This window comes from Mytilus trossulus, chromosome 6 (assembly GCF_036588685.1).
Source record: "Mytilus trossulus isolate FHL-02 chromosome 6, PNRI_Mtr1.1.1.hap1, whole genome shotgun sequence".
NCBI lineage: Eukaryota > Metazoa > Mollusca > Bivalvia > Mytilida > Mytilidae > Mytilus > Mytilus trossulus.
In genome coordinates this window covers 43,722,619-43,747,167 of record NC_086378.1, presented here as the reverse complement: position 1 = coordinate 43,747,167, position 24,549 = coordinate 43,722,619, and the positions used below count along the sequence as shown (strand labels likewise).

At 31.1% G+C, this 24,549-nt stretch overlaps 1 protein-coding gene and 1 long non-coding RNA gene across 2 annotated transcripts; both read right to left on the bottom strand.

Annotated features, from left to right (window-relative positions):
* Positions 1-2,796: 2,796 nt before the first annotated feature.
* On the bottom strand, positions 2,797-11,700 carry LOC134722719 (tereporin-Ca1-like). The gene is made up of 5 exons (XM_063586341.1): positions 11,693-11,700; positions 11,021-11,154; positions 9,309-9,332; positions 5,429-5,682; positions 2,797-4,032 (listed from the first exon to the last, which is right to left on the bottom strand). Exons 1-5 carry the CDS (start codon positions 11,698-11,700, stop codon positions 3,610-3,612), a joined length of 843 nt encoding a protein of 280 aa, XP_063442411.1. The 3' UTR covers positions 2,797-3,609.
* A 5,454-nt stretch (positions 11,701-17,154) lies between these two features.
* On the bottom strand, positions 17,155-22,271 carry LOC134721404 (uncharacterized). The gene is made up of 3 exons (XR_010107848.1): positions 22,148-22,271; positions 18,082-18,180; positions 17,155-17,473 (listed from the first exon to the last, which is right to left on the bottom strand). It is a non-coding gene; the product is annotated as an uncharacterized LOC134721404 (long non-coding RNA).
* Positions 22,272-24,549: the final 2,278 nt, after the last annotated feature.

Sequence of the window (24,549 nt, the reverse complement as noted above, 5' to 3'; positions counted from 1 at the left end):
AGCGCTATAAAACCAGGTTCAATCCACCATTTTCTACATTTAAAAATGCCTGTACCAAGTCAGGAATATGACAGTTGTTGTCCATTCGTTTGATGTGTTTAATCCTTTGATTTTGTCATTTGATATGGGACATTCCGTTTTGAATTTTCCTCGGAGTTCAGTATTTTTGTGATTATAATCTTTTCCTTTCTCATATAAAGTTCCTGTAATAATTAGATTGATTCAAATGAGTATGGCCTTATTTATCGCCTATATTAAAAGCACTGCTGTCAATTGCTTACTCGAGACAATTGTTCGTGAAAAGAAGACAGCGTAAGGGGCTAAAGTGTTTCCTATGATTTTTAAAAATTATTAAAAAAACATATATGTATAGACGACAAACAATGAAAATATTATTTACGTAAAAATCAAACTTACAGAGTATTCGCTACCATATCACTTATTTACTGATTTTATCACTTAGGGAGAAAGAAATTGACATTTTAGATATACGGAAGTTTGATAGTGTCTTATTACCAATAAACTCTTCATAGATAGCAGGATTGATATTTAATATTTACGCCAGACGCGCGTTTCGTCTACAAAAGACTCATCAGTGACGCTCGATTAAAAAAATGTTAAAATGCCAAATAAAGTACGAAGTTGAAGAGCATTGAGAAATCATTAAAAGTCTAAAAATTTGAAGCAATATTTTACAAATTGTCATCAACGAAAACATAGCTATCTCGATGAAAATCCTTTTCTTCTATAAAAAGAAAAGAACAAGTGGTATGATGGCCAATGATACAACTCTCAACAAGACACCAACTAACACAGAATTTAACAACAATAGGTCACCGTAAGGCTTTCAAAAATAAGCAAATCCCAAACCGCATAGTCAGCTACAAAAGGCCCCAAAATGAGTAAAACAATTCAAACGAGAAAACAAAGGGCCTAATTTATGTACAAAATTTGAATGAAAAACAAATATGTAACACATATAAAACTAAGACAACCCCTGAATAACATGCCCCTGACTTGGGACAGGCACATACATACAGAATATGGCGGGGTTAAACATGTTTGCGAGATCCCAACCTCTGCTCTAACTGGGGACAGTGGTGTAACAGTACAACATAAAAACGAACTATAAACAAACCAATCATAATCAAGAAATATATATATAGGTCAACGTTCAATTTTTCGAATAGGAACGTTTTTTGGTGAAGAGCTAAATGTACGTTTCTATTTAGTAAACTAAATAAGGGCAACAGTAGTATACCGCTGTTCGAAACTCATAAATCGATTGAGAGAAAAGGAAATCCGGGTTACAAACCAAAACAGAGGGAAACGCATCAAATATAAGAGAAGAACAACGACACAACAGAAACACAACATTAAAATGTAACACACATAGAAACTGTTGCGAAGGTAATTGTTAACGAACACTGTATTTTTTTGTTTGTCTTGTTTGAGAGGTTCACCACTATTTCCTCATTTTATAATGAAAAACACATCAACATTTTAACATTTATTCTATCAGTTATCCTACATCATATATACAGTTACAGTTTACATATTCCAGTTCAATTTTATAGTATATACTAAATCAAATCAATTTTCCATTCTTATTTATAGGGATAAATTAAGCATAAAGCACGATAATTTAGTGAATATCAAGTTTTTATAACAATTAACGGAGATACTCAAAAATAAAAATAACGAAGAAACATATAACAATAAAAGGAGCTAATTAACGGAGACAAAATTTATATAAGGAGCATGTTTCATGTAAAACAAATGGTCAAAGAAGAAATATGTTTTAACAATAATAATATTAATCGCAATTCGCTACAGAAACGAACTATAAAATAACAATGGCCATTATCCTGACTTGGTACGGGACATTTTAAGAAAAAAATGGTGGGCTCAACTGGTATTGTGGCATGCCAAACTTCTCGCTTGTATGGCAATGTTAAATATAACATTAAAATGACAACATTCCATGACACGACTAAAATACAAATAAATGGGAGAACATATAGGACAGAGAAACATACGAATAACAGCAAACAAAAGGTACCAGGTTTGAAACATAATATGCCAGACGTGCGTGTCGTCCACACAAGACTAACCAGTGACTCTTAGATAAAAAAAAAAAGATTCTAAAGCCGAAACAGGTACAAAGTTGAAGAGCACTGAGGATCAAAAGTTACAAAAAGTTGTGCTCGATACGTCTAAGGTTTTTTGCCTGGGATAAGGACATCCTTATTTTTACGAATAATTCATACTTTTACAAACAGTAAATTTCATAAAATGACTATATAATAGATATACATGATAAAACCGAAGTGGTGACTAACTACAGAATAGAAACGGAAACATTACATAAAACAACCTACTCCACCACATAAAAATACACAGCTTACTTAGCCAAATCCCCAACGCACAAAGTGACGACACATTTGAAATTCTAAAAAACCACACAAAGTGACGTCACATTTGAAATATTTCCCGAAAATAAGATATAATTAGGATTGATTCTAGATTATTAGATTTGTAATACTGATATTACATTTATTAATAACAATGAAAATTACAATACTTATTAATATCAAATTGTGGTAGGAATAAGATACTTATTTTGAAGATGGATTCTATATTTCTATGTCTTCATTGATTTCATTACATTGTCTTTTGAATATATGGTTAGTACATATATGTCATTAGCATCATTTCACATTACGGAAATAATCGAAAGAATTTAAGATGGTTAAAAATAAATATAAAAAATTCAAAATACAAAATACAGTCAACAAGTAAAATATTTCAAAACATATGATTCATCATTCTAACAACTAAGATTCGGTTAAGTTTGAGAAATAAAAAAAAGAGGAACGAAAGATATCGGAGGGACAGTCAAACTCATATATCGATAATAAACTGACAAAATAGTCAAAGGTACCAGGATTATAATTTAATACGTCAGACCTGCGTTTCGTCTTTATAAGACTCATCAGTGAAGCTCAGATAAAAATAATTATAAAGCCAAAAAAGTACAAAGTTGAAGAGCATTGAGGATCCAAAATTCCAAAAAAGTTATGCCAAATACGGCTGAGGTTATCTATTCCTGGGATAAGAAAATCCTTAGTTTTTCGAAAATTCAAAGCTTTGTTTACAGGAAATTTATAAATATGACCATATAATTGGTATTCATGTCAACACCAAAGTGCGGACTACTTGGCTTGTGATACCCTCGAGGACGAAACGTCCACCAGCAGTGGCATCGACCCAGTGGTGTAAATAGTTATCAATGCTACCAAGATTATAATTTGATACGCCAGACGCACGTTTCGTCTTTATAAGACTCATCAGATCAAATTAAATAAATAGCCAAACAAGTACAAAGATGAAAAGCATTGACGATCCAAAATTCCAAAAAAAGATAGTAGAGAAATTTTAATATGCATAAAAATAAAATAATTTCTGTGAGTGTTAGTACTTCTACATGTTCTAATAACAGTTCATCGAATAAAGTATAAAATGTTTATGAAAAAAGGCAGACATGTAGCTTTTAGATTCACACTTTTCTTGCAACATAAAAAGACCCAGCGCAAAATAGATTTAGTGTCAATCAGCAACATCTTGGCTTTTTTTTCCTACACATTTCTTCAAATTTTCTGCAAGTCCATTTTTCGAAAGTGGACGTACTATGATATGTGCCTCAGTCACGTGAGTTGTTCCCATGGTACCAGTGATTTCGAAGTTGTCATTTTTGTGGGAAATAGTTTTTGTATCATTGTAATATTTTCCCCTAACAAAATGCAAATTCGAACCGCTTTCCTCCGTGTACATTTGATCGAACCAATTTTCTTTGTGTTTTGTAGTACCTTTCTCAGTCAAGCCAACAGCCAGATGATTTACATAATGATTAAAATTCCAAGGGCAACTCCACATGACGACAGCTCTAGTAGATCTTTGGTCAGGAGACGAAATCAGCCATGAAACAGTTCCATTTGTTCCCGTTGCAGTCCATTTCTTGTAGTGTGTAATCTAAAACAAGAAAAGAAACCGTGAGATATACATTGAAAGCAGTTTATTTTTGTTTACTTATAGGCATTTTCTTTCCTTTTATAAATTTTTAAAATAAGCTAGCAGTTTAGGAACTTGACAGAAAGATAAACAACGCTTTTTTTACAACAAAGACGCTTACAACACAAAAAAGCGACCAAAGCAGCTTTGACATGTCTGACGCAATTTATCAATAGAAAATGATGACTTGGGATTTGGTACGCCAGAATCACTGAACGATGTTTCCATCAGATTTTACGATAACTTGGAATTTGATACGCAAGAATCACTGAACAAGTTTCCATCAGATTTTACGCAGACGTCGAAAAAAAAGATTCCTTAATGGATCAAATTACAAACTTTCAGATCTGAAGGGAATAAAATTCGGACTAGCACGACATTTCTTTATGGAAAGGAATGATGACATAACAAACATTATATTCAAAAGGAAAATGAAATGTTTAAAGTTGTTTCTGTTCCACTGAAACGGCAATGGCAAGAGCAGAATTGACCACAATGCATCTTTAGATCAGCAACACTTGCAAACACTATATGGAAGAGTTCCCACGAGAATTAGTATATATGCAGGCCTCTTACGCAAAGTATGGTTCGACATATTAATGTTTCATCTATGTCGGCAAAGATGAGAAAACCTGCGAGAAATGAATAAAAGCGCTTTAGCAATACAAACAGATGCCAGTTGACGGGAGTATGTTTTCAATGCCTGTGATGAGATGAAAAAAAACATCGATTTTTTTTTAGATAGCTGCATAACTGAACGTCGCATGTAAGCAGTACCAGATAAGGAATAATTAATAACTGTCCTCGGTGAAAATTTCGGCAAATGAAAACAAACAAACAAGAAAGAAACATTGTAATTTAAAAATAAAAATTGACCAGGAACGTTATTTAAACTTAATTATAAATAATTGACAGGATAATTTAATTGTATAGAGTAATGGTCTGAAATAGATAACGCCAGAAACAGAACGCATAAGTCATCGTTGGCAATCATACCCCATCTTCTTATTTTTATATGAAATCAAGCAGAAGAATAAAAAGCTTATACAACAGTAAGTATTAAACACCATAAACAAAAGCACACATTAAAAGTATAATAAAGATATCAAGCATCATAGTAAAAATAACACCTTTCTAAATGGCTGCCCTGATATGGCCATAATTATGCATGACAATGTCGAAGGCTGTGTGGATACAGGTCCAACACAATGTTACTTTTTTTAATTCATTTTTGTACATTTATTCACCTTTAAAACATAAGTAGTGTTTCATATCAGATCTATGTGCATTTCTAGGAATGCAGCGTGCCATTTTATTTATATAATTTTTATATAAAATTGATGTTCCAATAACTTACGAACATTTCTTTTGTTCCAGGCCCAACCACTGCTGGTGGGATCGATATCTGTCCGTGGCCGTCTTTGATGTATGAAACAGGATCTAGAAGTATATATTTTGTCCAGTTTTCTATTACAATTGTGCACATTACACTATATTCAGTAGCCATGTTGTTACACTTAGTAACGCTCACACCAGGAACTATTTCCTTGACAACCAATGCTGCTATATTGTTAGCTGTTGTCCAGTCTATTTTTTCATCTATTGGAGTTTCTAAAAAGTTCATTAAGCATAAACATAATATGTGTTAACAAATTATAAAAAATAAATTCAAGTATCAAGTTCTATCTAAATGAAGTAAAATATAAATTTAAATGTGTTAGTGCATCAGGGAATCGGATATTTTTTTCATAAATTTTCCAGCAATATATTAATTAAAAGCAATTGAAAAGTATTTCAGAATTTAAGTCATAAACCTATCAATTATACATTTTTGACGGTTCATTCACATATCTCCTACATTTGAATTTTATATCAATATTAATAACTTTATCAATATTGTACCAATCCATATTGAATTTTGTATTTTGTATAATGTGTGCTTGTATTGGAATTAATATTTCTGCTCCTTTGGCAGAAATATTATTTCCAATACAAGCGCACACTATACAAAACACAAAACTCAAAATGGATTGGTACAATATTGATAAAGTTATTAATAACAGCGCTCATTGCTAAATGAAATTATTTGTATTTGAATGAATGAATGAATTTGAAAAATTTAACTCACGTTATCCAACAAGTGGCTAACAATAGATAGGCTTGGTGTTGATATACATTTTTATCGCTATTTTGTGCATTTTTCCTTTGATCTTTTTTTGTGATAATTTTCATATCATGCTTCTCGCTTGATATGGAAAAATTATTGCTAGAAACTAAGGAGCCACGTTGCGTTGCTAACGAAATTGACATTGAAATTGACAACGTCGTCACAGGTAAAATAGCGATAAACAGATTATCATTGGTCATCTCAACTCGATTGCTTTTCTCACTTTCGCTGTACCAGCTCAAGCGAGAAAATCAATCTCGTTGAGATAATCAACGATAATCTATAAGTAGCAATCAGAATTGTTATGTTTAGCAAAGTATAGTGAGACCTGTATCATGATACATAATATAATTTTCATATATAAATGTTTTAATAATGAATGTCAAATAATGTTTGAATTTAGAAAAGATAACAAAAAATAGGATTCAGTATGAAACTCTCCAAATACTGTTTATCTTCCGATTATAATCTTAAATTAGGATATCTGCTTGAAAGACATTTATATTTTATAAGGAAAAAGCCGATATTTGTTTTACTTGAATTGAAAGTTTATTGCAGAATTTATTGTTTAATACTACTAAAGTTTCTCTAAGTTAAAGCAGTAAAGCTTGTCGTTTGTATTTGTTATACTGTTTATGCTTAATCTAAAGTTTATCTTGCAAAATTTTTTTTTTTTAACTTAAAGCATTTTCTTTTGCACATTTATTTGTGCACAAAAAAGGCCTTATTTATAACTTATACTTTTTGTGCTTAATTTAAAATAATGTGTATGGTTGTAAATCACGGTAGTTTGTATATAAGTGCTGTTTGGTATAATAAATATATTTTTCAATCTTTGTTTATTCATTATATTGTTTATCATTTCAAAGGTAAATTAGAGGTTGATACACTGTAACTCCAATTACAGGTAAATTTAGTTATTCCAATATTGCCAAAAAATCACGTTTCTCCAACAAGAACGTATTAACCTGTATACAAAAATATCAAATGTTGGAGAAACGTGAAACCACCTTTGTCAATGCACGGGAATTGAATTAAAATCTCTAATTTGTATGACAGTCATTTCTGTTGCATATAATTGAAACTCTTAATTAAGATAACTATCCGAAATTTTAACTGATATTTGGCCGATAGTGCGAGGGCTTTACAGGCAGTCATAAAGTCGTTAAAAATATAAGTCAGTAATCTGACAACCAAAACTTGTTGAAAGGCTTTTATGTGTGCAAAGAGAATTCTTTAACCGACATATGCAAATATTTTGAATTTAAGGTCCAAGAGCAGACAATATTGCGTATTTTTACAATCCGAACAGCCAAACGAAAGGGATTTGAAATAGTATTGATTTGCACCTCAAACAGGCTCTGGACATGAACATTTACAAAATCGATCAAGATGTTTGTATTTAAAGTAAGAACAAATTCAAAAGTGATTTGAAATTAAAAAAAACACAAACACAATAAAAAAACAATAGAGGAGGTGTGTATGATAAGCGCAATCTGGTATTAGAAATACTTGACTTACAAATGGAAATTTGGCACATAGCTAATGGAAAGGTATGAGCCAAATCCTTATCTAAAAAGGTTTTGATCCACATTAAATTTTTTGTATAAGGTTTGAAGCAAAATATATCTTTGAGTAAAATCTCAAAATACAGTTTTGCAATAAACTAACGATGTTTGAATACGAAAAGCAAAATATTTAATATTTAATTGAAAATCGTAAATAAAGATATTTGAAAGACTTTTGTATATTGGGAAAAAAACCATGTGAGGGAATTTTTGGATATTAAGGTTAAATGTTTATTTTTATAATTTCCAGTTTAAAGTTGCTCGAAAGTTGCACTTCATATACCTTCGAGTCCTTAAATAAATCTCTACCATGTTCGCACAACTGTAAAACAATTTGTGGTTAGACCTTCCCCGGCGAAATAGATAGATAGGGAAACAATTCATAATCCTAATATTGAAATCGTGAGGTATTCCACACATTAAAGAAAAGTTTAAAAAAAAAATCCGAAAAAGAAAAAAAAAATGTTTGTGAAGCGCGCATCTTTAGAAAATTTAACCTAGGTAACATGAATACCGAAATCTTGTATTTTAATATCTATTAGGTCAAGGGTATAGCAATTTTCAGTTGTTAAAACAGTAATGCACCAAATGCACTTTTATATTTATGACTGTTTGACGCTTTGTAACATTAACACTAATTGTTAATTAAAAATTTCATCATGTTCATAAGAATTTATTCGTTCGTTTTACATAAATTTCAATTGTGTCTTTAATAGAAGAAATCATAAAATCTAACATTATTGTGGGACATCAGAAAATAGCATTATTGTAGTTTTTGCACTTTTGTAAAGTGATTGAACGTAAACAAATTCAATAATTGGAGCATCTGTGTCTTTATCAGTAGTTACCTAACACATGTGTTTTTGCCTCACTAAAAACATACAAAATAACCCACTTTTTAATTAATGGTTAGAAACGGGTATTATTCAAGAAAGCTAGACCAGTTGAATTATAAAACCTTTTTTTTCAAACAAGGATAACGCGCCAGACCCTAATTATTTCACTCTTATCAGTTGACTGAGTCTCATTTCCGAAAACCAAGCTAGTGTTAGGAAAGGATACTCAACAGTTGACAACATTTTTGTATTGCATACTCTGAGTTATATTTTTTCGTTTGGCAAGTAGCTTTATTGCACTTTCATCGACTTTAGGAAGGCGATCGACACCGTCTTGCGATCGGGGCAAAATTACAAAATTGTGAGATAAAAGGTATTAAAATGTTTAAAGGTTATCTTTAACATGGACCATGACATTAAATCTTGCGTTCAGTATAATGGTGACCAGTCTGAATGTACACCTTGTCTTACTGGTGTAGTGTAAGACAGGGAGAACATTTATCATCTTTTCTTTTAATTATATTTTTTTATTTGAAAATATAAGATAACAATCATACATAAGATCAACATAACAGCAGATATAAAACATCCAATCACTGATGATAGTATGTAAAATAATTGATTTTGTGTTACATGATCTTCCTTAATAAGTGCGCTAAGTCTTACCTTCTGATGTCCCTTCATTTGTGGCTGAAATTAAAAAGTTGCTAATAAATATTATTTTAAAGTTCTAGTACATGGTGTACCAGCATATTACTTTATATAATAAACAAACAACGTTCTAACTTCTCTTGCCAATGTAGCTGTCCCACGAACAACAATGCTGACTAGAATACACTTGTTGCTGTTATAAGCTTAAAGTATCGATCAATACGAACGGACCTAAGCCTTACATTAATTTCCTCCAAGTTGTTGACCAAACATGAAGTCTTCTCTTCAGTATTACTGGTCAGGAGACATCTCTGACGAAAACTTTTCAGTTCATTCACATATTGAAAAAATCAAACTGTCGGCAAACCTGAGGTATGTGTCCTACAGACTACAGTTCAGAAACATTCTCACACAATTCAACTACACGTTATCACTCACAAGCTGCTGATTACATAAGATCTGTTTAGTAAAGCCCGTGAAAAAAATGTGAAAGACGTATTTGTTCGATCAACGGAAATGCATTAAAGTCCCCACTCCGATAATAATTTATATCTTGGTGGTTTCTTTTGTTAACTTTTTATAAATATCCTATCTGAAATGTAGGCATGCGATTACTGACAATGCAGTTTTATTAGGGAGATTTCTCCTTTAAAAAAAAATGATTGACACAAAGTTTCAAACAAGTCCAAGACATAGCTGATACAAAACTTTGATATTAATTTTATCAAAAATCTGTCAAGAACTGGACATGGGAGAGCGCAGATGGATTTTCTAGCCACCGCATTATTTGCGAAGGGGGAGGGGGCGAGGAAATCGGTATAATATATATATATAGAAACATAAACATTTGAAAATTTATATGAATTTCTCAATGGTTAGAACTAAGTGCTTTAAAATTATTGTAATTTTATTTTTACGTTGATAAATTTTCTTCAATAGTTATTTCTGTTCTTGCAATTCTCTACGGTCATTGGACAATACACGAGTATAATATAATGCAATAACTCAATTTCTTTGACAGTTCAACCAAAGAATTTTCAGGGGCCAATGTTGATTGATGTAGTAGGTCTTGCGTCATTGAGAATTGCATATAAACAGAAACACACCATGTCGATATTTCATGCGATATTCTTTGAACGTATGCATATATGTTTAACCCTATATTCTACTTGAGCCTCGTGAATGAAAATAATGTTTGTTTGTATGGTTTATATTAGTGATCGATTGGGTCTTCAAAAAAATAATAATGCTCATTTAAGTGACAATACATCTTAAAAGAACAATGTCGTCGACATCTGGTTTATAATAATAATAATAATAATAATAATAATAATAATAATAATAATAATAATAATAATAATAATAATAATAATAATAATAATAATAATAATGATAATTATCATATTTTATTATTATTATTATTATTATTATTATTATTATTGTTATTATTATTATTATTATTATTATTATTATTATTATTATTATTATTATTATTATTATTATTATTATTATTATTATTATTAATATTATTATAATAATGATTATTATTATTATTATTGCTATTACAATCATACTTATAAATAAAACAACGTAATATTTGTGACCTTAAATAATCGCTAAGGCTTCTAAGTGTGGGTAACCTTTGAAGTTTTTCTCAATAGTTGCATTGTGATTCATTCTTATTGAAAATCAAACCATTCGTATATCAAAATAAACTCAATACATACAAGGTGGCTTATATCCATTCTTGTTTCTTTTATGGCAAACTGGTATATATTTATATATAATATATACTGCTACTGCTACTACTGCTACAATAATTACTGCTACAATAATTACTGATAGAGTAATGATTCCAGCTCTGAAAAAAAATATATAGCTAATATTTTTCTGTCCGACTGTTATAATCCGTTACCTCGGTTTCCATCCGTGATATCGGAACAATAACCTTTGATCTCGTAATAATAATCCATCATCTCGATTTCTGAATCCATAGTCTCGAATTGATAATCCGTTATCTCTGTTTTCCAATCCGTGATCTCGTTTGTCAAACCTTCATCTCGGATTAATTATCCGTCATCTCGGTTTAATAATCCGTTATCACGGTTTTCCAATTCTGACATCTCGGATTCCTAATTCGTTATTTCGGTTTGTAAAAAGGGACCAAAAATTTTTTTTTTTGTCTTTACCGTGACAAAATGATGCTGAAAATGAGATATAAGTATAAGTTTCCTGTTGCAACTATGATGGCAGTAACACGTTGAATAAAGTCTGAGAATTAGATCATCCATGTTTTGTGTAAAGATAACAGTTGTCCACAAAACCTCATTTTCACAGTTCAGTGACTTTGTTTTTATGTGATAACGTCATTATCTCGGAAGTTGATTTAGGTATTTTACCTAGGCATTCCATATTTTTTTTTACCACCTATCACTTGACCTTGACCTCAAATATATGGTTGACAGACTCAGGTATTATCCGAGACAGGTAGACTGTATTTGGTCTGTGAATTCCTTATTGCACCTGAAGTTACTCTCATTTTCGGGCGCATAGTCAATTTTGAAAATGCAAGCACTCATTTGCGTAACAAGGTTATATTTTATAGGCGCCATAATGTTATTTTTCATTTGTGCCAATTTTTTATCTATCATTTTGCCAATTTATAGGTAACACAAATGGCTATTTAAATTTTAGTCATTGTAATTTCTGTCCTTAATACGTGGCTCGTATAAGTGCCTCTTTAGCTCAGCCGGTTAGAGCGCGGACTTGTAACAAAGAGGTCCCAGAGGAGACAATGAGATTTTCTAATAGGAATCATGCTCTCCAGTTACACATTACTCAAAACTCTATGGTATACGGCCATGAGCAATGAACAAACCCATACTGTATAGTTGTCTATAAAAGACCCCGAAATAACAAAATTAATGTATAATAATTCAAACGAAAAAACCCATGGCCTGTTTTTTGTACAAAACAATGAACGAAAAACAAATGTGACATACAGCAAGAAACAACAATCACTGAATTACATGCTCCTGACTTGGGGCAGTCACATACAGAATATGGCGGTGTAAAACAACTTTGTTGGCACCAAACTGTCCCTCTTACTCAGGACAGTGATAAAACAGTACAACATAAGAACAAACTATAAAAAATCAGTTGTCAGATCAATACATAGCAGAAAAACATCTAACACAAACAGACCGGACGTGGTATGGTATTTATACATCCCGTAACAAAACAAAACCCACTAAGTTAAGATTTGAGACTACATCGTACTCGCAATTACTGACATCTAGTTAATCCGTATTTTGCTAATCAAAGACATATTATCATGTGTATAATATAAAGTATTTAAGTCATACGAAACGAGTTACTGGTGAAAAATAATGTTTATCCAATTCTTGAACCAATGCATGTATATATAATAAACTTAGTCTTCTGTGCACGGTTTCACCTTTTATACGAAAATGTATCGTATAATCGTCAATTTTTTTCTCTCTGTCTGTTTTGATTTAACAAATATGGAACCTCATTAAATGCCGTATTTTGACTCCGAAGTTTACCGATTGTCACCTTATAGTTAACAATCAACAAAAAAGCATGGATATTGAGCACGTGTTTAACATGTACAATCAGATAATAGTTTATTTCATTGACAGATCCCTTCGTATTGCGATCATCGGATTTTTAAGGTTCACGCTTAGGTCACTAAGCGTACGGAAAATATGTCGGCGAATTGCTTCCTTGATGCAAGCAATTATTTTTTTAAAACTTCTTCTAAATGTGGACAAATTAAAGAATTTTCTTCAGAAAAAAGTATATGTACATAATTTTAATAATGAAAACTATTCATTTTGTTATAAAAAAACATATGCATCATTTTTTTTTAATTTGAGGTTTTATATGACTTTAAAGATACAAAACAGAATCCGCTGACAAAAGATGGGGTAAACATCCTTTCAAGATGCAAACACATGCTGCAAAAATTGTGTTTTCATCTTACTATCTTTGAACTTATTTTGCTCCATGCCCTGCCTGCCCTTGGTGATAAGGGGTCAAATGTTTTGCTGTCGAACGAAAAAGATGAATACTATAACGTGTATTTAATATAAAATGATAAGTAAACATGCATTACTATTATATTATCGCTACTTTGTGCATGTTTCCTTTGATCTTTTTTGTGATAATTTTTCATATCATGTTACTCGTTTGAGATGGAAAATAATCGCTAGATACTAAGGAGGCACGCAGTGTTGCTAATGAAAGTGACATGAAATTGACATTTCATTAGTGTTGTATTTTATATTTTTCTTTACAACTTATTCTTTAATTTCGGATAACGCTATTAAAATGGTTTTCCGTTGACTTTAGATACACCGTATACCAAACTGTGCGGTGAACAGTTAAGATATTGTTGATAATTTTCTAAAGTAAATACATTACTTATTGGTTTATGGTCTCGAAATAAACTTACAATCCTTCAGTACTTTGCCCTTCTTTGGCTACAGCGGAAGTATTCGCTGGAATAAATAATAGCTAGATATGACGTCATACTATGTATAAATGTAGTATAGCAATTTCAATGCATCTTAAATCTAGGTATAGATAACCCAAAAATTGGGTTCATATTCATATTCGCATGATCTCCAAATAGGGTGCAATTTTCTTCTGTGAATCGAGAGTTTGTTTTACAATTGCAATCTTTACTATGTTAATTTGTTCATCAATGTCCTATTCGAAATAGAATTTATTTTCTGACCTATGAACTTACGATTTCGACAATAATGACGATTATCAAAACCAGCAAAACAAAGCAACATATTTTAAAATACCCGATAGACGATCATTGGCATACTTGTCATGGGACTCTTCCAAAACTTATAAATAACTTTATGTACTGAAATACTGTTACAGTCAATCAATTCAAGATGGGAATTTTTCCTATTACATTGTTAAAGTAATGGTTGGATTACAAAGATATCTCTGTGATGGAACTGGGAAAAACTTACGTTATCAACATCTAAAGACAGAGTTTTTATTACTGAAATATTTTAGTTAATGCAATTATGTTCCCATGCAATAAAAAAGTAATTTATAAACAAATTGTATACAATGTATTATAGTGCAATAACAAAAAAAAATGGTTTAGAACACCAAAAAAAGCACTGTAGCGAAAAAATTGAGCTAGAATATGAAAAAGATATGGGTAATGAAAATATTGTGATAAAGTTAACTTTGTTCCGAAAAAAATGATTGTATGCTTGTGACTGTTTAAAGGCCCAATCTTTTATGAAATTCCACATATTTCATATATATTCATTATAATAATACTAGGTGAAGCATCATGAGACTAAATCGAAATTGACATGGAGAAAGATCGTTGCCGTAGCAAACATGGGATAAGAGTCAAAGATCAATGTTCTGCCTTACAACAGATCACAAATGGATGATTCTAAAGGGTTTGTGTACGTGTTGTTCAAAGTGAGGAGAGCTGGAATTCTTTCAGCATATGAGTTTTGGCTGTCTGATTAGTATTCAAACCACATCTTTATTGTTTACTGACACATTAACACCATATATGATTGAATGTGGTGACAGCAATTCAGAATTTATTTCATTATTGTTATTTCCCCGAATGTTTTCAGCTATAAAGTTCTCAGAAATTGAGTAAACATTCCGACATAAATTGAATTTAATTATTGAAAATGGGAAGACTGCAATTCGACGAGAAGAGGTTAATAACCATACACGTTTTTTTTTTCTTTTTTTCTTACGCTACGTAACAGGACTAGACACACGACGGACTATCTTTATATGAAAATGTTCTTTTGAGATATAATCAAGTACAAAGCTAGCATTGCTAACTCGTTGTCATTGGTCTGCAAACTTATTGAAGAGAAACATTTGTTTAGTTTCAAGGGTTGAAATATTAGTATGCATTAAAGGACAAACAACCAGATAATATATTTTCTAATTGTTTTCGAGTATAAATATGTTACAATGAATAATGGTATACCATACGGAACAGAAGTTTAAAATATAATCTATTTCATCTAACAGTGGCATTGACTTTTGCCCATTTAATCCCACATAAAAAGTAGTCCTTCCTCTTTCTGATATCTACGATCTGTATAATGTTCTTTCCAATCTAGCAAGGAAAATTCCATGTTGTATATAAAGCACCAACACCCAGCTTCTTGATGATCAAATTTAAATTGCATGTGCATTTTCTGAACTAGGATCCATAAGGAACATTCAGTTACAAATTTGATCTGACTTGACCTTGAAGTTTCTAAAGAGAAGCTTTTTTTTATAAGTCATTGATAATGAACGCGAAGAGATGGACAAATCTTACATGAACTTTTAGTAGACATTCGGGAAAAGATCTTTTTTAAAGCAGATTCGTTGTAGAAGATTTGTTATATATATAATCTGCACCCGAAATTATGTTTTTTTTTTCTTTTATCATTATGGATATATATGTGAGACAGTAAAATTTAGATTTTAAAAGTTATTTTATTACTTCTTGTCTTTGAAATTAAACGGACATCGCTTCCAATTAGTGCATGAACAAATCAATATGTAGATTCGCACGTAGATGCCATTCAAATACAGACGGTCAATAAATATATTTTAACCAACAAAAACTTTGCGTAACTAATTTCTTTTTTTGACTAATAATCTGGTTATAGGCACAATTGGTTACTAAAAAAGATTGTCTCGACCATTGTCATTCTAAATTATTAAAACAACCCATTGAATAGGAAGAATTTAAAAAGTAGAACGTTTTATTTTTGCTGCACACCATTCTATTGAAGGTGATAGTTGAGTAAGTATCAGCAGTATTTGTAAAGTACAGATCTTTCAAGGATGGGTATGACGAAAGGGATAACCGTACGAATTTTTTAGATGGGTTTAAGTGTAACATCCACATAAACTCATCATAGATGCCAGGATTTAACGTATAAGCTAGATGTGCGTTTTATACACAAAGGACTCATCAGTGACGCTAGAATTAAAAAGATAAGATAAAAGTTCGAAGTTCGGAGCATTGATGACCGAAATTTCCTAAAAGATGTCCAATATATACAATGGCAATATTGTTTGAAAATCACTGCTCCCGACCGATTATTCTTGGTTTTAATTGGACAGAGATTAAACATTTGTCATCCTTTGGGTTTGGCTAAATCAGTTTCTTTTATGATGAAGATATATTTAAATTCGGATTATAAAATTCATTATTATAAAATAAAAGTCCTTTTATATTTTTTGATACGATATGTCATTAGAAAAACAAAGGACATTGGTTATCCATACATGACACAAAATCATCACATGCAAATTAAAATTTTTTTACACAAAGCAAAGGAACTCCTTACAAGACAAAAACAATAAGGATTCTTTGAAACCTTTATGTTTATAAATACAGAACCGCCTAAAAGATGAAACTTACATAGTATAAGTAACAGAAGAGTCAACTAAACTAACAGTTGATAAATCACAACACATCAAATTCTCATGATCATGGTATTAGATTTCCAATTTGTAATTCTAATATATTTGAATATGTAATAATTTATAAAGTGCCAAATGATTCATGATTTATTTCATTGGCATACAAGGTTAAAATTGTGTATGTCAAAGACACCGATATTTACAAAAAAAAAAAAAGTAAACAAAATCTTTGCTGTCGTTATTATAATGAAGATTTCAAATCAGATTTACTAAGAACCCATTTAATTTAGCAAATAATGAAACAATTTAAAAATTTGTTCTTAGGTTTTTTCAAGTGATACCATCCTACAAATATTATCTGTATTATTTTTTTATATTATTTATATCTTCTGCATACTTACTGCGATTGAAGGCTTCTTCTTTAAGCAATAGTTTTTTTGCACCCGTTTTACCTCCATATGTACATGAATAATTTCGATTCAGATCAGTCTCGTTAAGACTTGATATGACAAGAGTGAAGCCGTCTTGTCTCTTCTTTCCTGAGAATTTCTCATTCCTGAAACCTGTAACATCTATTATAAGGGTTATAAAGTCTATGCTATCAGAATTCCATTGTACCCATCCAGAATCTTTAATACAACAGTTATCCACTTTACAGAAAAGTGTCAAGTTTTGTCCATAATCTTCAACTCCACCATTCTCTACTATCCATTCCACCTGAGCTAAAAAGAATGTATTTTTTTGCCATTTTACTCTATTCTTTATTTTCTGTGTCCATCCTTCTTTACTCGACATTTTAGCACTCTTTTCTCTTTCCTTAATTAGTTTTTATCAATTTTTGTCTATTTCTTATTTGTTGGTCCTTTGTTATGTTATTCTTCCCTTATTATTCTCTATTCTGTATACTCGCCCAGTACTTCCTTTTGCAGACCTGATATCATTTAAATTGAAGTAGGTTTTTACCACCTCTAATTATTTAGCTGTTTTGTTACTCAAGATGATGTCATACGTTAAACGTTCATAGTATTAGTCAACGAATTGAGGATAGTGTGATGCCTGCGTTGTTAATGTCGTAGGGAAAAACAACAAATTTAAGCTCATACTCTGTTATAACCTACTTGTGGTGTGCACTTAACAAACGGCACCGGACAGTACACATTATAAGATGAGCTTTGAATGAGTAAATTGTAACATAACATTCAAATACAATGAATTATAGATTGGAGAAGATTCAATATCAAAGTATCTTTATCAAAGTTTACCAAGTATTTCATGGTCTAAGTTAGTCTCGTACAACTACAGTTTATCTTCACAAAGATACTAAAAATACCTTGTATTGTCCAAAATGTTAACAGGGAGAGCAACAATGGAACCACCGTGCAAGTATGATGCATCTCTGGTCATAGGGACAATCGGCAAAAGCTTCAACCTAAAACAGCAAAAACGTAGTGTATATGGTAGAACTGTCACTAAATTCTAATTCGTTTATGCACTTACACATTAAATAAGTTTGATATTTTAAAGGCTTCGTTAGTTCAAACTCTCACTATACTGAATTCTTTAAAATACTAAAGGGGACAAAACTTGCTATAAAAAGAGAACCAACGAGGCTATCAAACATCTGCATACAGTAAAAGTTTAACTATAAATATGTTGATGCTTCTTAAATATCTATTTGAATCGTCACTTCCCTGTTTTAGTAGTCCGCAAATCTTATCACTGACTATATGGAAGACCAAAAAAATATATCATACCAGCGTGTTCACAAATTTAAATTAGATATAACAATGAGGCGGAAACCCAAACTGTTTGTTTCAAGCCTTCTATGACCGATAATAAAATAACTGGATGCTTTGTTGGTTTTCCTGATTAAATTGTCTTACAGAACTCATTTTCGGGACCTTATAGCTTGCTGTTCGTTGTGATTTATGTCACCAATGTTGACGTTTGTACTTTGACCTATAAATGTTAACTTTGTGACTTGAATTGAGAGTTGTCTTATTGGCACTCATACCACATCTTCTTATATCTGTCGATGCTTAATATCTATTTTTTCTGTGAATTTCTCAATTGTTTTATTATATATAGGACAACTTTGCTTTGAATACGGAATCCTTACAACGTCCCCAATTCCGTCAACCAAGGTTTGCCTGACCTCGACCTAATTGCATTGATCAACATTTAATTCTTTCTCTTTTATTTTATTTTATTTTAATTAAACAGTTAACTTATTTCCTTGTAGATACATTAACTATTAATGTTTGCTATCTTTAGAACTTATAATTATGTGTAACTTTCTTAGAGATTGAAATGCATTCTCTTCTTTTGTGTAGCATTTATGAGGGTTGAAAAAACCCTGCAATAAATTACTTTGCCTATTACAAGTTAGGAATCTCATCATCCATCAACCTTATAGAGTTTGATATATGTTGTATTGACATCTGTTTATTGTTGGAGACACCAGATTTTGTTTAGTTTTTCAAGTCATTATGTTAAATAAAATCTGGCGAATAACACATATCTCAACTTTCTAAACGTCTTTTAAAAGCGGAAATATAATAAATTTCATTGGTTTCCGTCCTTAGATATTCGAGTGGTTTAAATATTTACTGAATTAGTCAAAGTGATTCTCGTTATATCTTTTTCTTGAAAATGTTGCATCATGCATTAAAAAGAATGATCATCAATTAAACAAAAAGTAAAAATCACAAAAAAAAAGAACTCCCAGGAAAATTCAAAAAGGAAAGTCCCTAATCAAATGGTAAAATAAAAAGCTCAAACACATCAAACGAATGGACAACAACTGTCACATTCCTGACTTGGTACAGGTATTTTCTTATGTAGAAAAGAAAGCCCGCTTAGTAATAAGATCGAACGTTTTGTCAATTAAGGCAAAACGATCAAAGCTATTCTAGAGCTACCAAAGTTGATATTATTTGTATGCTTACAAGTAGATGTATTTCGATTTCGCTCTTACATTTTAGACATGATATATGCATTTGTAGACGCCGTGTTATCAAATATGAATTTATTATCATTACAATAATTGTAAAATACAACGATTCTATTGACATACTTTTACATTACCTGTAACTTCATGATACATTACACAGTCGAATTATATGTGTAAACATGTGTTATAATGTTAAACAATTACCTTTTTAAATGAATAAACGTATGAGAGAGCTCCTAGTTAGGCACTCTTCCAAATTGATTCATTTACTTCCAGTTGAAATAGGCACAATTGCATATTTTCAGGAAATCAAAATTGCGAGGTTACTTCCCCATCCATTCTGCATCCGACTATTTATACATCGTGACTATTGAAATACATTAACAACATGATTCATTAGACAGTCGAATTACTATGCTTATGTGTTAAAAAATACTTGTTTTAAATGAATTGTAGTTTGGGGAAAACTACGTGTTAGGCCTTCTATCAAACTGATTCATTTACTTCCACTTGAAATATACACAATTGCATCTTTTAATGACATTAATATTCCCTTGTTACTTCGATCTCTATCAATTTCTATCCGATTATTTATACACTGTCTCGTTTTTTTCCGATTTAAAGATTGTTTACAAACTATTGCAGACAATATTGTGCATGCCCTCTCAGATTTATTAGCGACAGGAATTTATTGGAAAATTAATATAAAAAGTAATATATAAATCTTCTGAAATAACGTTAATAATTCGGTCCAAAAAAAAAGCTGAAAATTAAAACGTTAGAAAGCGCTCAGTCTTTAGTTTTCTATGTTGTTTCTTGTGTGCTGTTATTTGTCTGTTTGTCTCTTTAATTTTTAACCATGTCGTTGTCAGTTTATTTTCCCGATTTATTAGTTTGACTGTTCCTCTGGTATATTTCGCCCCTCTTCTGTACAAAGCCGCCGAAACCATTTCAGGTCTTTTTACAAATATTATCATAAGAACAATTTCACAGTTGACAAAATGGTGGATGAACTAGAAAATGTTTCCTTTGAATAATAAATGTTCCGCCAGTTTTCTGGAGCCAGAAGTTTTAAAAGGGAGGCTCAGAGGGACCGTCGGATATATAAAAGATGGACTGTTAGTCAAAATCTGAAAAATTCATTTGAAATACAATGTAATAAAGTGCCAAATCCCTTATCCCTTGGTCCGTCTATGACTGTTACATTTGATCTCTATCAGAAATAATTGTTTATTAGCAGCAGTATCAACCCCGTGATGGCAAAAAAAGGTATGACTCTGTTTTTCAATGAACCCGACACGTGCTTCTGGAACGAAAGTCGGGAAAATTTATTTTAAATCCAAAATTAAAAATAACTAAGTACTACATACCTTATCATAATATAGATCTTAAAAGAATTGTAACGCAATAAACATGGAACACAATAAACAGAGAGACAGAAAAAAAACACAGAAGAGATTAGCAGATCCATATTACAATTATGAAAGCATCAAATTATTTTTTTAACATGTTTAGAATTTACTATTCTCAGTTCTTATATTTTTATACTAAATGACAATAAACCTCTGCTTGTTTTAAAAAGATATACAATTGTTTTGTTTTCTTAGTATAGATATTTCAGTGAAACACTTTAGTTAGTGGATGAGGTATAGTTTATTGGGACAAATTCCGCTTTTTATTTACATATTAAACCTCCCTATGTTCCACATTCAAATGTTGATGAGTGGAATAACAAAACATATGTAAAAGGTCACAAAGGAAAAGCATCTTGATCTGTTACACCATAATAGGTTTAACCCTGCCACACATTTCTTTGCCTGTCACAAGTTTACTGGTATAATGGTAAGTTTTTGATTCGCACACAACCTTATAGAGTTTGATATATGTTGTATTGACATCTGTTTATTGTTGGAGACACCCGATTTTGATTATTTTTTTCAAGTCGTTATGTTCAAATGGCGAATAACACACATCTCAACTTGCTATACGTCTATTTGAAGTGGACATATAATAAATTTCATTGGATTCTGTCCTTAGATTGTCGAGTTGTTTAATTATTTACTGTATTAGTCAATGTGAGTCTCATATTTATCTATTTCTTGAAAATTTTGAATTATGCATAAAAAACATGATGTCATCAATAATTAACCAAAGCCCCTTAATAGTTCTTTAAAGTTTTACCAAGTAATGCAAACAATCTGAGGTATTCAAGGACAAGCAAAGTTTATAGTATTTTTGTTATTTACAAGTAGCTGTATTTCGATTTCGCTCCTACACTTGCTAAATTTAAAAATAATACACAATGTAGACGCCAGGTTACCAAATATGCATTTATTATCCTAATAATCATTGTGAAATGCAACGACACTATTGACATACAGTACTGGTAACAACATGAAACATTTCACAGTCGAACTACTGTGTTTATGTGTTAAAAAATTACCTGTTTTAAATGAATTAACGTATGGGAAAACTATCAAATTATTTCATTTCCTTCCAGTTGAAATATGCACAACTGCATCTTTTAATGACATCAGTATTCCCATGTTACTTCCCTATTACATCTGCATCCGACTATTGATTCAACGAGACTATTGACATATATTAACACATGATTAACAACATGATTCATTACACAGTCGAATAACTGTTTTCATATGTTAAAAAATTACCTGTTTTAAATGAATTAACGTATTAGAAAGCTACGTGTTTGATCCTCTACCAAACTGATTCATTTACTTCCAGCTGAAATATACGCAATTTCATCTTTAAATGACATCAATATTCCCATGTTTATACTTCCCCATCAATTCTGCATCTGACTATTTATACATCGAGACTATTGAAATACATTAACAAAATTATTAAGTACACAGTTGAATTAAATGTTTATGTGTTAACAGTTGAATTAAATGTTTATGTGTTAAGAAAAGCATTTTTCTAAGACTACAGGATTTGTGTACTGTTTTCACTCTAATTGCCGACCACACGAATTTTATAAAAACATGGTACTGTTTTATCTATCCCCAGAGGTATATTATCGCCAAGTTTGATGATCTTACCGTGAAAAAAATAAGGTACCAATTTGGCGTTTTAATAAGGTCAGTGCATGTTTTCATCAACCAGATGTAAGAAAAAATATATATCCACTGAAAATAGGTCCAAATTTAATGCACTTTGGATAACGTAACTACAGGTACAAACAATACAATGACAGTAAGCTGAGGTCAGTGCGATGTTTTTTTTTTATCAACATGGCGTTAAAACAAATGTATATCCACTATGGATGTAATCCAATGTCTTCATTATAAAACCTTATTGTTCAACATGTTAAAAACTATGACTTACCTTTCAAAAACAATCGTTCAAAATTTCTTTTGTTTAGCAACTGCAATAACACATTTTGAAAAGCAGTGCTGAATATAGCACCAAGGCCGAGTTGATAAATTCCTGGATTGTGAAAAGAATATATTTGAACAGTCCAGTTTTTACTAGTATCAAAATACATAATTTTTTATTCAACAACAATGTATTCTAAAGAATATGAATTTGAGCGTCTGATATGGCCTTTCCAATTGCCGCTAATATAGTATATAAATGGATTGAAAGTTCACTGTGGGGAATCTAAAAGCATCTCTTTTGTCGTAAAATTTTGTTCTCAACCGACTCTCGTTAAATGCAAAATTAAGATATTAAGAAGACTGTATCTGTTGCATCCTTTATTTCAAGTTCAATGAGATAGATGCGTACATCATAGTCACCAAACTTTATTAATTTATTATTTTATTTAATTAATATTAAGTAAGAGGACATTTTCTATAGAGCCGAAAGTGAAGTGAAAGAATGATGCTAGCTTCTTTTCGTTTGTCTTGTGACGTTTCTGTATAGGCAGCATCAAACAAAGGAACAAGTCGATAAGAATATGACCACAATTAGTTCCCATGAAAATGCCGATTGTTTGATAAAAATCACGAAATCCAATGCGTCACACATATGATGGTAATTTTCAACAGACTATTGGCATTCCAATAAGAAGCAATTGTGCTCCTCTTCTTTCCGACTTGTTTCTTTATTATTAAGAGGCTGACTTCATACAATAACTTCTTCGGAAGAAAATAGGAAATAAGCAATATCCTTTAACCTTTCTTTCCGCTATTTAGATAATGTTTTCTCTATAAATAATTCAAAATTTGGTGACAATGTTGAACGCATCTATAGGGGTAAATTCAGTAAAAAATCTCCCATTGACTTTAATGGTAATCTATGTATGGAATTAAATTCATACCTGATTTAACTTTAGAAATTGGAAACTTTCATATAACATTCATGAAAATACAAATGTAGCCCTATCTTTTGCACTAATAAAAACATAGGGTCATACGGCATTTTTTGGGCATTCACATGGCCTTGTTTACAAACAATGAAGATTCGCACTGAATTCCTATACTGACTCCATTACTTTTCAACCCTGTAGGAAAAAAAATAGTACATTCAGCATTTATTTTTATTTTTTTCAACTCTAGTTTTGGTCCATCTGCCAAAACATATTTATTACAAACATTATCAACCAATCAGAAGAGCATATGACTTCAGTGTTATACAGAAAGCTCTCCCCTAAATGGGCGGTCCCTGATGACGTATATTTATTTACTGAATTTACCCCTATATCTTTGAACTAGAGATAAAGGATATAACATATACAGTTAAGTCTGTAGCATATTTTGACTTTCTTCTAAAAATTGATAATGAGGCTCGGTTCAAAACAATACTTTACGACAAAAGAGATGATTTCAGCTTCCCAATTGTGAACTTCCCATTTTTATGTAGCAACATTCCAGCAACGCC